The following is a 13,392-nucleotide window of genomic DNA, read 5'->3' on the forward strand; positions in this document are numbered from 1 at the left end:
ATTTAGGCACAATCTGGTGCATTTGGTCGATAAATTTTCCGAAACTCTACGCGCCGTTTTCAAGACACGGAACGGGGCGCGTGTTCCTTTCGGCCTCGCCTCCTGGCGTGTATGTGTGGTTGGCTGTGGTCTGGAGGCCAGCGCTATAATAAGAGTTCGCCGGTCGAAAGACGACGGAACGAATTTACCGCAACGACTGTGCACTGTACTGACTGCCGCGAAGCTCGGTCCTTGCGAAGTCCTTGCCGAGTGCAAAGTTGGCCTAGCACATAGAGGGATTGGGGGGGGTTTTGTAATTTTGCGGAAAGAACAATGTTTGCTGCAGTTTAATTAGCCCCACTCCCAGCGTTGCCGTTCCGGTGCCGGTGAACCTTCGGGAAGGAGCTTCGGGTTCGGAGCCCAGCAAACGGTGCCAGCTCAAAATAAATCGCACCAATTGGTGTTCGCAGGTTGGGAAACCAATCAATCAATCGTTTGGCTCGTTGGCCTGTGTCGTTGCAGCAGTTAGCTTCTACTTTCCGTTCCTCTGTCCTGGTGCAACCCATTCATGATCCATTTTCTCGGTCGTTTCCGAACAAGGGCTACCCAGGGAACCCAGTTCGGTGCGGTGCTCATTTGTTCTGTGTTCCGTTTCCGCCCAAGTTAGTTCGCAGGACTCACTACCCAAGGCAAGATCCGCCGCCTCCAAAGAGATCAATCCCCGGCGGCCGGCGGCAAGCGCAACACCACATTTTACCCTCCGACTACGTTAACGACTTGTTAATTGTATTCGCTCGTTTTTGGTCTCCGGACGATGGCAAATTAATTCCGAACTGACCACCGAACCATCGTGGCAGCATCATCGTCCTCTGATCTCCGCCTTCTTGCCCGTTCGGGGTCCGCTCGGGCGGGGTGGACTATTAAAATAAAACCGACTATGAATAGTGATTGGCTTTGCGGGGATGAATATTAATTCGGCGCTGCCGGGAGCCGCCCGGGAAAGCTGCCTTCCCGCGAAAGTTCCGTGCCGTGTTAAAGGTGGGCTGGGGAATGAATAAAGATGAATCCCTGAGCCCTGAAAGGTTGGTCCTAGGCCGAGAGAGAGAGAGAGAGAGAGATCCGCTTTTAGACCTTACACTGTAATGGACTGCTGTTCCGGGTGAGGTGAGGACCTCAACTAACACGTCCGACATCCGGCTATCCGTTGGGCTGAGCGTTTAGGCAAAATTAGGCAACAAATTGAAGCCACACGGCGATGACGTATGAATTGTTGATAAATGAGTGCGTTGTAGAAGGTTCAAGATCCCTTACAGTTTTACCTTTCCCGTAATGCTCCAAAAGTGGGCTCCTCTTTATGTGCCCCTAATTAATGTTTCAAAATAAAATGTTGCTTGCTTTTAGCGGGTGTTTCCCACACGCAACACAAAACATAGCGATGGAGGATAACAATGGAATGGACGAACGAGTTCCAACATTTCCCGCTTCTGATTATTACCTACTATTGTTTTGTGGAATCAAATTACCTGAGTGGTTAGAGTAAAAGTATTAAATAGCAGTAACGATAACATAAAAGGAAGCAAAGACCATTGTGCTCGGATATTGTGCTCGTTACATTCAAATTGCTCAAGAAATTGATTCGAATGGTGAAGCTGAAATATTAACCAAAAGTTTGATTAAATCACAAGCTAAGATAACATTAAATCGAATTTCTCGGCAATCGATCCGTATTGCTGAAACAACCTAATAGTTTGGCTTTGAGGTCAAATTTATTCAGATGTCTTGTAAGAAATTCGGTGGCTTAGCGGTGGTGAGTGTGCAATTACGGACATTCTAGAGTATCAGTGGTCGATTAGTACTATATAAACACAAGTTTGGTGTTGAACTTTTTTTCCAAAGATTTACATATGGAATGGTTTATAACAGAAAAACATATAAAAACGGTCCGACACATTAACAACTAACGGAGATATGATAGAAATATTTCTTCCTTTAAACAAATTAGCACACATTGTCGGAATCTCAATAGTTGGGAAAAGGAATCTCAATAGTTGCGGTTTTTGGGAAAACATTCGCCTTCCGTGGACGACACACCCGAAAAATTGAGGACACTTTCGTAATGCCAAATCGTCGGCCTCCTCCATTGAAACTTTTGGCTGTTCGCGCTCCTTCAAACTCGGCGGCCAAAGTTCCAAAAAGGGTGCCAATAAAAGCCTCAGCACCCGGTGTTTGCCACAGAAAAGGATGATACCGGTTGGCCGTTTCGCGGGGGCAATCATTTATTGAAAAAGGGTTTCTGTCAACTGACAGCGACCCGAAAGGTAGGCGTCAAGACTGTCAACGTTTCCCGGGCCAAAGGTTACCCGAAGGCGTCGTCGGCTAATTTTTACATTTTCGTCCGATTTATCTCATCCGACACCGTTTGCGGAAACGGCTTACAGCGAGCGGGGCTTGCAGAACTCCGCAGAAAAAAGGTTTCCACGCCGCCCGGCCAAAGGTCATTCGTGGCCGGTCGGTTTTGGTTGGCCTTCCGGTGGCGTTGGCCCGCCATTCCGGAACGCCTTCGGAAGCGGAATGGCCAACTCGCCCACTCGCCGACACCATAAAGCTGCCCACCGACCCATCGCTGGTGGCTACCAATGGCCTCGTTAGCTCGGAAAAAGCGCGGCGTACAGTGGGCTCCGGAGTGCCGTGGGCTGCCAATGGGTTTCTCCGGAGCAGCGTCATTTGCTTCCACGAGATGCGGTTTCGTCCTGCCTCGTCTTTCCCTGGGCCACTTTACAAGGTGGTCCGGCACGAGCTAAGACGTAGCATAGATTGGTATTAAGTAAATGGCAGTGGCATCAGTTACCGGGCGGCGGTTTCGTACGCGTGGGCCTGCACGATGGTGTGAAAACACCACCCAACCCACCATCGCCGCTTGCCCCCCGAAGGTGGAACCACGGCCAGGCTAATCACTGGAAATCGTATTGCCTGGCTGCTGTCTCTTTCTCGTGCCAATCGTTTGAACTCTTGCCCCGCAAAAAAGGTCCTGACTCGAGAGAGAGAGAGAGAGAAAGAGAGTGAGAGTAGAAAAAGGATAAAACATCCCAAAGTCAAGCATAAAATAAATAAATAGAAGACGTTCCTCGCCATCGCTGCGGCACGGACTAGACACGGTTCTGGTCTGACTGGAGCCAACCATCAGCATTGGCGGCGGCGTCGGCAGACACATCGATATGCTCCGTCCGACTGATCGCTGGCGCCTTCGAAGGCTGCTGCCAGACCCCGACGTAGTGGACTGTCTTTCATGTGCCACTGCCGTTGCTGCGGCCGTCACCCGTCCGCCACTGATTTGTGGCAGATGGAGAACGAAAATCGGTCCACTCAACGGCAGAGACCCTTGCGTCATCGGCGTGGCGTAGCCGGCCGGTCGGCCGTCTGGCCACAAGAAACCCCACAACGGTCACCAGATGCCACGCCACGTGCTGCCTTCCGGTGGAGTGCGGAAGCGCCCGGAATGATCGGTTAATAAGTGACTCCAATCAGCCATTACATTAACCAGCCCTGCTTTTTCGATGCCGCGCGTCCAATTTTATTGGTGGCCCATAAAACGCCCGAAGATCGGAGGACCCTCGGACTCCTCGAGTTAATGGGCACCGGAACCGGCCCCCCCGCTCGCTGTTATAATTGCTGCGGAATCAATTTATTTATCACACCCTCGTCGGACTCGGTTTTCCCGTAGATTTGCTCCGGAATCGCGAAATCGGAACGGGTGGTTGCCGAGGGCGGTGGAACTACCCTTTTTGCGGCAAGCTCTGGACGTAATGAAAGGATTTTATTGCGCCTCGGTCCCGGACGGGCCCCGGGTGGGAATGAAACAAATCGACGCCCGGCGTGATAATCGCCCAGGACGCATGCTTTTCAATTTGGCAAATGAACGCCGATCGATCTGGGCCCCCCCCGTTCGACTTACCCTCATAGCTGGGGCCTCGCAGTTTCGTCTTCGCTAGCGGGAAGCTGGGGGGTGCGATCGAGGAGGCGGACGACGTTAGGGTGCCCATCAGCTTCCGGGTCCAGCGCCGGTCCGGTGGTCCAGCGGGCGAAAGGGGCGAGTGGTCGTTCAACGGCCCAACGGGCTGTGTGCTCTGTTGTGCTGTCGATTTCGGTCTTTCTCTCTCAGAGCCTCCACCCGGTTCCCATTGGGGCCCCGTTTCTGCCGCCCGCTGATCGTCGGTTGGTCGCGGGCACCTACCTTCCGGGGACTTCCGGAATGGCAGGAAAATCAATGTTTTCCACGCTTACTCTATCACTCGGGATGGGAGCCACCGGGGAGGGGGGGGGGCACTAATGTGCGCCGCTAGTGGGGCTCCACTGGGGTGGCTGGGGTTGCCATTTTCGGTGCTTCAACGGTGCCGTTATCTGCTTCGCTCGTGGTTTCATGATTATTATCGTGACCATTAAATCATAATATGCAAATCGGCAACTACACGAGGGTGGTGCGCGCCTGGAGATGATGGCGTACGCCACGGTTTTTTTTCCATTCGGACACAAACACGCGCACACACGGCGAAATCACTTGGCGTACATCCTTTCACGTCGGCAGGCAGTAGATAGGACCCCACCGCGGGCGGGTCTTCTTCGTTTCCGGTGCCGATTTGGTTCCGGCGATTTGGCCGAGTTCACTGAGATTCAAATGCACACGTACCGCCGCAAAAAAGGAGCACTAAAAACGGAGCACAAGGAGAAATTACAATTAAATAGAACGCGCTGGCTGGGTCGGCGAATGTAACGGACCACTTCCGGGGCCCGTGGGCTGGGGGAGCCAGCTGCTGAGGGTGGTGGATTTTCGCAAATCCTTTCCAAGCCGCCGACCAAGCCATTTCATGACGCCACGTGGCCTCCACACACACAGGCTCCCCGATGACGACCGCGTCACGTAGGGCGGGCCACGTGTGCGAAGCGAAACCAAAGACGGCACCGAATCCGTTTGATATTCCTTCGCGAATCGAGCCGGGTCGAATACCGGAAGCTCCTTAAGCTTGATTCTGCTTTGTGCGGTGTGCCCGGAGCTTCAGTAAATGGTTGAATTAAGGATACTGCTGCTGCTGCTGCTGTACGCCTGGCCTTTACTTTTCTTGAATAGCGAATCGACTTTGGTCATCATTGCTGGGTGGGCAGCCCGAAGCCAACCGCAATCGTCACGGTGGCAGTAGACAAACAGTGAGGCTCGTGCGTGCCTGGCTCCGCCCCAGCAATCAGGATGCGGAAAAGCGCCAAGCGGCTAAGCACAGGGTACAAACAAAAAAAAACACCCAAACTCTACCAAGCCAACCCGACCCGTAAAAGATGCCGAGATGCATTCGGAACAAATAACACGCACGCAAACTAGCAGACAAAAAAGCTCGTCAGATAGGAGACGTCAGGCGGTGTGAACCACACCACTACCACACGCGCACCGTGTCCGAACACAGGCGCTACTGCGGACGCAATCAACGCAGCACAGCTGCAGCCCCGTTTCGCACCGAATGCACCGCAAACGGTGCTCCTTGGTCCCTCAATCCGTCGGCGAAGGGGGAAAGAAATTCCAGCCCAGTGTCCAGGCCAGTCGATGAAACATTTCAAACGACGCTCCGGTCGCAGCAGTCCTTTTTTCACTCCGTACCGTTCATCGCTGTGCCTTCCGCACGCACACTGACGCGGACGCGGGACACCGAACAGATACTGGGCACGCACACACCCGTAAACGCCAATGTCATACGCACTAGAAGGGGGGGGCAATTACTAAATGGGGCAATCCGTTCGTTCGTACACTTTTTCGCTCACTGTAACACAGGCGATTGAAAGTCGTCGTTGTCGTAGGCGACTTGATCCTGGAAACCAACAGAGGTTTCTGCTTTGTTAGCACACAAAAAACGGTTGCTGGCGACCATTGAGTGGATGTAGTTTGTTCGTGCGTTCCTTTAGTGCGCTGCAACACACCGAGCTGCACCGATACACTCACATACACGCGTACGAATCGCTTGTTTGCTGCCACTTTGCGTCTCCTGGATGTAGGTCGAGGCAGCAAACCAGGACCAACGCCACACTGGCACTGCGAAACCCAACGGTGTGCCGTACAGAGGGGTCCGGGAGTGCTTCCAGTTATCCTGCCAACCTATTATCCGTGCAGGATGCACAGGATGCCAATAGGCGAAATCGCGCTCCGAGCACTCGACGTTTGATGGCCCCATTTTTTCGCTAGCTCCCCCCTCGTTGGCTTACGCACACCACGAAACGTTGCAGTACGGACACAGCGCGAAGGAACGCAGCCGCAGCCGACACGCACACCAGCATTCGGGCGGGAACGCGTTTGTTTCGCGGACACTTTCGTCACAGATACGAAAAGAAGCGGAAACAATCGACACAATAGAAAATGGAGTCACTCTCCAAATGCTCGGAAATGGACTGGCAGGTAACAGGAACCAGGAACGTTCGTGGCACACTTCAAAGGGGTTAAACTGCACCGCACACTTACACCGTGTTGTGTTGGGGACGTTGTTGTGTACACGTGTATGCGTGTGTGCGTTGGGTGAGCGCAGGAGCGGGTATGGGTCCCTTTGGCTTGGCAGGCCTCGCCACCGGAAAACCGTCGTCACCAGCGTCGTGCTGCCGAGCGAGCGTCGGTGGCCGTTGCGCTCCGATGTGAAAACCCTTCTGAAAACCGACCGAGCGCGGATCGGGTACGTCACCATCGGATCCGTCCCGTCGTCCCGGGTTCATCCGAACGGAGCTCTCGTCGAGTTTTATGACGTGTTCAGGGTGGTTCGATGTGTGCGCCATTTCGTTTTTGTGAATGAATGAACCGACCCCGGGGCCTTCCTTTTTCGGGAAGGCATCTTTTCGGTCCGAACGTTTTATCGCTCTCTCTCTCACTGTCTTGCTAATGCTTGATCTATATTTCTATCCCTCCAAATGCTGTAGCCTTTCTCGTTTTCGCAATCTACTCATTCGTTCTTTCTCACTAACGGCCCCCTTTTTGGGTTGGATTGAATGTGAAAGGGAGGCCGAGAGAGAGAGAGAGAGCCAAAGATAGAAAGACAAAGGTGCCATTTGGCTTGTGGGTTTAGTGTGCCAATGAAAGCTTGAATGAAATGAACCGCTGCCACTGGCATCGCCTGCTACATTCATTCTCGCACTCGCCTGCATTAGTGTGCGTAGCAAGCGTTGATCGCCTCCGATTATGGTCCACAGCCAGGTTGTGTTTACTTCTCTCCGTCAATTGTTGTGAAGCCACTGAATGGATGTAAAATATGGCTTTTCCTTGTCTAAATTAATCTTTTCAGGAGTTTCAACGTATTTGGACAAAAATTAATGGATTCTCGTCACAAAATTAGTACCGAACACTAGGCGCCTCCATTTGCATGATATCTGCTACCAGGCGCCTCCATTGGCGATGGCAGTAAGGGCACTTAGCACAATTTTGCACCAATGTTTTGCAATGAAATCTTAAAACTTCTTTTAAAGAAATGCCAATGTATTGTATGTATGTAAAATTTGCAAAGAATAAACAACAAAGGAGCTCCTTACGCGTGACGAACGAAGTGGATCAAGTCAAATGAAAGAGCAATCACCAAAACCCAAAAAATCGAACGCAAACAACAATGTTCGAATAAAACACGGGAAACGGCATTTTTCACGTCCACTAGTGCTTCGCCTTCGGGGGGTCACATGTAAACAGCCGCTCGTACCCGGTCCGACGCACGCATGCCCAAACGATTAGATAACGTTACATCGTTATCACAACCCGCCTGCTCGCCGCCCGGCCGCCCCGTAGGTTTTCCGCGCGAGTTCAAGAATAACCCGTCACAACCAACGTCACAGCCCTCGCGTTGGTGGAGAGCCTCACTTCCGTGGCCCGGCACCAGCTGCTGGATCGAAGCTGTGACTCAAAGTTTGGTAAAGCCCATCCACTCGGTTCCTTATTGCGTTTCGTGGTTCCATTTCTAATACGAGGCGTTTGCTTTCTATTTTGTTCTGTCGAAGGCTGCCTTTAATAAGATTGTCTTTCTTGCCTTTAATTTAACAATATAATTTTAAGGTTTCGCAAGAAGATCATTCAACAACTTCGGCACACTTACAACTGTTAACTACAGTAATTCTGTGTCCTCTTACACCCGGTGCACTTGCGTTCCGACCACTTAGATGTTACCGAAAGAGCATCGCAATGCACTGTACTATTTTCCCCTAGTGTTAGCGTCGTCGATTGTCATCAACCGAACGGACCTTTCAACTGATCACCCTGGACATCGCGGAGCGTCATTGGACACCGAGAGCCCTTACCTTATCACAGTCAGAGAGAGAAAGACATACGGAGAGAGAGAGAGAGAGAAGGAGCAGCAAACCATGTACGAAATGCGTCAAAAGCCGCTGGCCTGAAGTGTTGGGACCCCGAGTTCACTCGGTAAGCATCCGGAGCGATTCATTCGGAAGCACCGCCGGAAGCTGTTGGTGTTGGTGTATCGGGTCTCTCGCCGAACCGGAACGCGGGTGGCACATGCGCCATCGGGCACTCCGGCCGCTTTCCATTCTCAACACATCGCCAATATAAATTATCCTTCTCGCTCGGTGTTCCTCGCCCGAACCGTTCGACTCCCGAATCCCGTCCCTCCTTGGCGGTTCTAACTTCTCTCTCTGCTTCTCTCTCTCTCTCTCTCTCTCTCTCTCTCTCTCGCTCTCTCATCCATTCACTAATACTTATTGGCAAAAAAAATAAAAAAGGATACAACTTTAGAAAGCCCACAGAAAGAAGGGCACCGGCTGCGGCACGGTGCGGCGCGCGTTTCATTCTACGCGAGTAACTCTCCGCACTTCCCCCCGTCACACACCCCGCAGATAATGAAGCAGGATTGCACCCTGCCCGGTATGCGAAAAATACAAGGAAGAAAACAACACGACGAGGATCATCAACGTTTTCCTCGAATCGGCTGGCGATGGATGATGGGTTCGTGGAAAAACCCGACTACCGGCCCTGGCTCGTGGCCCGGAGGGTGCTTTGTGCCCCCCTCAGCGGTGGTCACGTTGGCCACCCATTGGCCATCTCCATCGCCGCTGGTCAAACCACAGATCAAGTCACCTTTTTGCGCCTCTGTCCCTCAATGAAGCGAAACGCCTTTCTCACCTTTTGCCCTGCTCCAGGTGGCCTCTGATTTGCTGTCGGTGAAAGGAAATCGCGCGTAACCGCGTCGTGCAAGGACACGCACGACCAAGGAACACCTCTACACACCAGGACACAATGCAACGGACTGCCCTGGAGCCATCGAGCCCAGCCGGTTCGAACCAATGCGCGGCTCCGTGCAGTTGCATCGTCCGCACGTCATTCGATCCGGACGGTGCATGGGGGAGTGTCCGGCGCGGCTCGGAGTCGCGGAGCAGGGGTCATCCGACAGCCATGAACTTGAATGGGTTGCACGATACTCCCTGGTTTTTTTGCTTGGTGTGTTACCCTTGCCCTAGAGTAAAGTCCTTTTTTGCCGTTCCAGGCGCCGGGGGTCCTTAGTCATAGACCGTGTAAGAGAGACGGAGAGTGACAGGGATATACGGCGAAGGTGGTCTGTGCGGGTGTCTGCAAGTGACAACAAACAGTGGGGGGTGGCCGATGGCGGCACTAACACCAAGCCACACACCGGACCGGTTGGGCTGCGTTTGAATGCTCCGCGCCCTCCGAGGCCCACCGTTCGCCGGGCAGCGTAACATTGAACCGCCAACACCGACCGGGACACACGCGCACACATGGACATGTAAGGCGGAATCAGCCTCACACGTCGTAGTTCGCGTAGGCGAACTCCGTGGACTCGGATTTACGTCATCGTGCGAATGGCGCAGTTGGCCAGCGATGCGAAGCGCGGGAGCGGGGCCGATGGGCTTACGGTGGTGGTGTAGCGGGAAACAAGATATACCGGAAACGGTGGTCCCCGGGCTTGTAGGCTATTGGTATGCATGTCGCACACGCCGCAGATGCCGGTGGAAATCGTGTGTTTACCGCTATGTGCTTGCCACCCATTCCGGCGGCCACCGATGACACCGGAAGTTTGACTAAGCGACAGATTGTGACAAAGCGATCTGTGGACTGCATTGGCGCGGGGGGTGTTGGTCATGGACCACAAAAACTCACCAGTAAACTAAGGATCGATGTTGGCAGCTAATTTGCGAGGGGAACAATGGATTCACAACGGGAACGGGGCACACGCAGCAGCGTGTGGCATGGCGAGCATAATATGGCGACCATCAATGGCGAACATAATATTAACATAACGAATATAACGGGAAACGAACGCAATAAATGCCCGGGCTATAATCTGATTTCTTTGTAATATGCCTTTTCCTCCCAAGTTGTAACTCGCAAGTCGATTACACTTAAAACGGAATCGAAGGATTGGCCAATCTCGACGCCCTTCGAAACGCTTAATCGAGTGAGAAACGCTTCCCGAGACATTTGATAGCAACGCTTCGTGACACATTTCAAGAAATCCCACGACGAGCGCTACTTCAACGCTGCTAAAATTGGCATTCAAAGCAGCTAAAGTAGGATAATCCTCAATGGAATATATTATTACAACGTATTCGAAATAGGGTTTTCCTTTTTGCTTCGAATTATTTTTATAAAACTTTGTGGCGGTGAACAATCCCAACGCATTAGGCAATAATCGGAATATTTTTGACAAGAGATTTGACCAAATGTAAACCCCTCTACTACACATGTTACGTCTGCTTATTATTTATGTTTATAGATGTGCTATTTGTTTGTCAGTTTGTTGTTGTTTGTCTGTTTTATTATTTATTTGTCTTTGCGCAGATTTACATTGGTTATGTTGCAGCCCAAGGCCACTCGGTGGTTGTAACAGGATGGGGAGAGTAAATCTGCTACTTGTTGACTAGTTGGGCTCGGAAATATTGTATTTAAGTATTGTGAGCATAATGCTCATGATTTCCTTAATGGTGGAAGTTTGAACTCGATCCTTTCTTTATTTCCTTTTTAAGTGACTTTCTTTGCGTTTCATTTTCTTTATTTATGACACGAAATTGACTTTCTTTTCATATCGCTAGACTAGTGGAGATCAATGATTTAAAAAATATCAGTCTATTAGACATCTTAACGATTCGTCATCTTCTTCGAACATTGAACAATACCGAAAAATCTGAAACATTTTCGTAACGGTAATCGTAAATAAATACTTTATTGGCACAATAAGTTAACGACTATGTACACATGCAAATAGACACGAACATCACAAGCATTCACATGAAAGCCCACGCTTCAGGAACACACAGAAAGGGAAGTAGTGACCTGTCGAGCAAAGTCCCGTGACAAGCGCGAAGGATCATCTCCTCCGACCGATGAGGTCCGGTGATCATTGTACTGCCAACCGCCAATCGACATCAGCATCGGCGGTCTGCTTAACGCCTGCGCACGAAGCCGGCGTTCTTGAAAATCTTCGCAATACGATCGCGCGGAATCTTGTCGGCTTGCCGCTCGAACACGGGCATCTCCTTATCGCCGAACCACGAGTGCTTGGCGAGGGCCTCAGCGATGTGTGGGTTCTTGTAGAAGTTGTTCCGGAACTCGTCCGGGTACTGGGCCTCGTGCAGTGCGTTCTCCACCACGGCCGGGTGCGCGAGTGACGACTGACAGATAGGGAGCAGGGAGAGATTATAGAAAAACGGATTCCAACACCAAACGATGGGGGGAACCCCTCTTTCGTGATGTAACGCTCCGGGTGTACGCTCCTGCGAGACTTACCTCCCCGACCGGGGCCGGTTGCTGCAGGGCCAGCGCGATCGGCTGGCTCAGGTAAACCTGGGCCGAGGCGCAGGCAAACAGGGCGGCGACAGCAACGATGATGCGGTTCATGGCTGCAGCGGAATGGAAAGAACATTAAACGATTGCAACCGAAACCGGCCGAGGACCGGCCCGGCACCGGCCGGGATTAGTTTCACTTTCTTCGGAATTTATTGGGCATCCCGAGCGATAGGCCGATCTTTTGGGGAGGGGGAGCACGGGTGATGTAACCCTCTCGATGTGCGGCATGTGCCGTACGATGCATTTGGGGCTTTCTTGTTTTCTCTAAATACGAAAAAAAAGCATAACTGCACGCTGCGAACCAAACACCGTGGTCAGCAGCGGCCAGAAGCCGTCGCCAGACAGCAATTGCAGCTGGAAGAGAAACCCCGATTTATGTAACAAGACGCTCGTGGTGCGCTTAGTTGCAACGGGGGGTTGCGCAATGCTTAGGAGTACCGCACTGGCCACTGGCCGCGCAGCCCACTGTCCGGTGATGACCGCGTAACGCATGGGAAGTGATAAACGCCACAAAAACACAGCGCGTTCTCAATTCCCGCAGGAAAAAACTACCTTTCCACCCTCTCGAAGGGGGGAGGGCTGCACTATTTATTGTAATTGCATTCTGTGGTCAAGGGCACCGGACGGCATCGGGCGCCACGAATACGTGCATGGCGCTGAAAAGGGCACCAGTGCGGCACCCATTCGGCTTTGCATTCGCTTTCTTGCGGTTATATTATCTTCAAGGCGATGCGTTACTTAGTGATTCAATTCCAGTTTTTCTCTAGGCCGGAGACACCGCCGCCAGCGCGTGGTCAGTGAAGCGAGTCGCCATCTTATCACAAATGCAAATCCTGTCTATTCACTTCTCTTCCGAAACGTTCGTCACTTGCCGCACTGTTGATGTCTTTTGTTGTGCACCCATTCCAGCCCCACTAGTGCTTTGCGTATCTCGCCCTATCGTGCACTCTCATTTTTCATTCTGTTCCGTAAACAAATCCACACACGAGCACTCACTCACCTGTTGGCTGCGGAGTTGGTTGCGGTTGCAACGGTGCTGCGGTTGGAATGGCTCTGTAACTGGAAGCTACTCGTACTAAACTGTCGACTAGAAAACGGGTCGCGTTCTTATATATCGCCGCCCGACTGGCCTAGTCGAACGAACCGGATCGTCAGTCAGTCCTTCCTTTTGGCGGGCGCACGCGCGTGTGCCCCGCACACACGATCACCACCGTCTCGGGCGTGCGCGGCGCAGGGAACTAGCACCCACCGCGGAGGCATCGGACTCCCCGGCGCTAATGGAGCAGTTGTGGAGTCGGTCTCACCAGACAGAGTTTGTTACGCCGTGTCTCGCGGGAAGGGATGCTGGCTCGTGGGACGACATCCCTGACTACCGGTGAGCAAACTCCTTTTTGCCCGTGATAATAAAGCGAGAAGGAATGAGAATTGCTAAGGGAGCTGTTGAAGCAAGATCGATCACAAACACATCAACAACCCACTGGGCGGACTCGTGTACTTCCTTCTCCGGTCAAGGAGCAACCGATAAAAATTTACTACCGATCGAGTTCCAGGTCAAAAGGGTCACCCTCGACGGGGCTGGACGTTATGTTTCTGTGCTG

At 52.1% G+C, this 13,392-nt stretch overlaps 2 protein-coding genes across 2 annotated transcripts in view; both read right to left on the reverse strand.

The window, feature by feature from the left end:
* LOC131210858 (uncharacterized) overlaps positions 1–4,019 on the reverse strand; it is a 12,915-nt gene extending 8,896 nt beyond the window's left edge. The window contains exon 1 of the mRNA XM_058204164.1: positions 3,932–4,019. Coding sequence (XP_058060147.1) covers positions 3,932–4,019 — 88 coding nt within the window. The remainder of the gene's footprint in view (positions 1–3,931) is intronic.
* A 7,133-nt stretch (positions 4,020–11,152) lies between these two features.
* Positions 11,153–11,892, reverse strand: LOC131210828 (uncharacterized). The gene is made up of 2 exons (XM_058204124.1): positions 11,735–11,892; positions 11,153–11,619 (listed from the first exon to the last, which is right to left on the reverse strand). Exons 1-2 carry the CDS (start codon positions 11,843–11,845, stop codon positions 11,392–11,394), a joined length of 339 nt encoding a protein of 112 aa, XP_058060107.1. The 5' UTR covers positions 11,846–11,892; the 3' UTR covers positions 11,153–11,391.
* Between the last annotated feature and the right edge of the window lie 1,500 nt (positions 11,893–13,392).

Source organism: Anopheles bellator, chromosome 2, assembly GCF_943735745.2.
Source record: "Anopheles bellator chromosome 2, idAnoBellAS_SP24_06.2, whole genome shotgun sequence".
NCBI lineage: Eukaryota > Metazoa > Arthropoda > Insecta > Diptera > Culicidae > Anopheles > Anopheles bellator.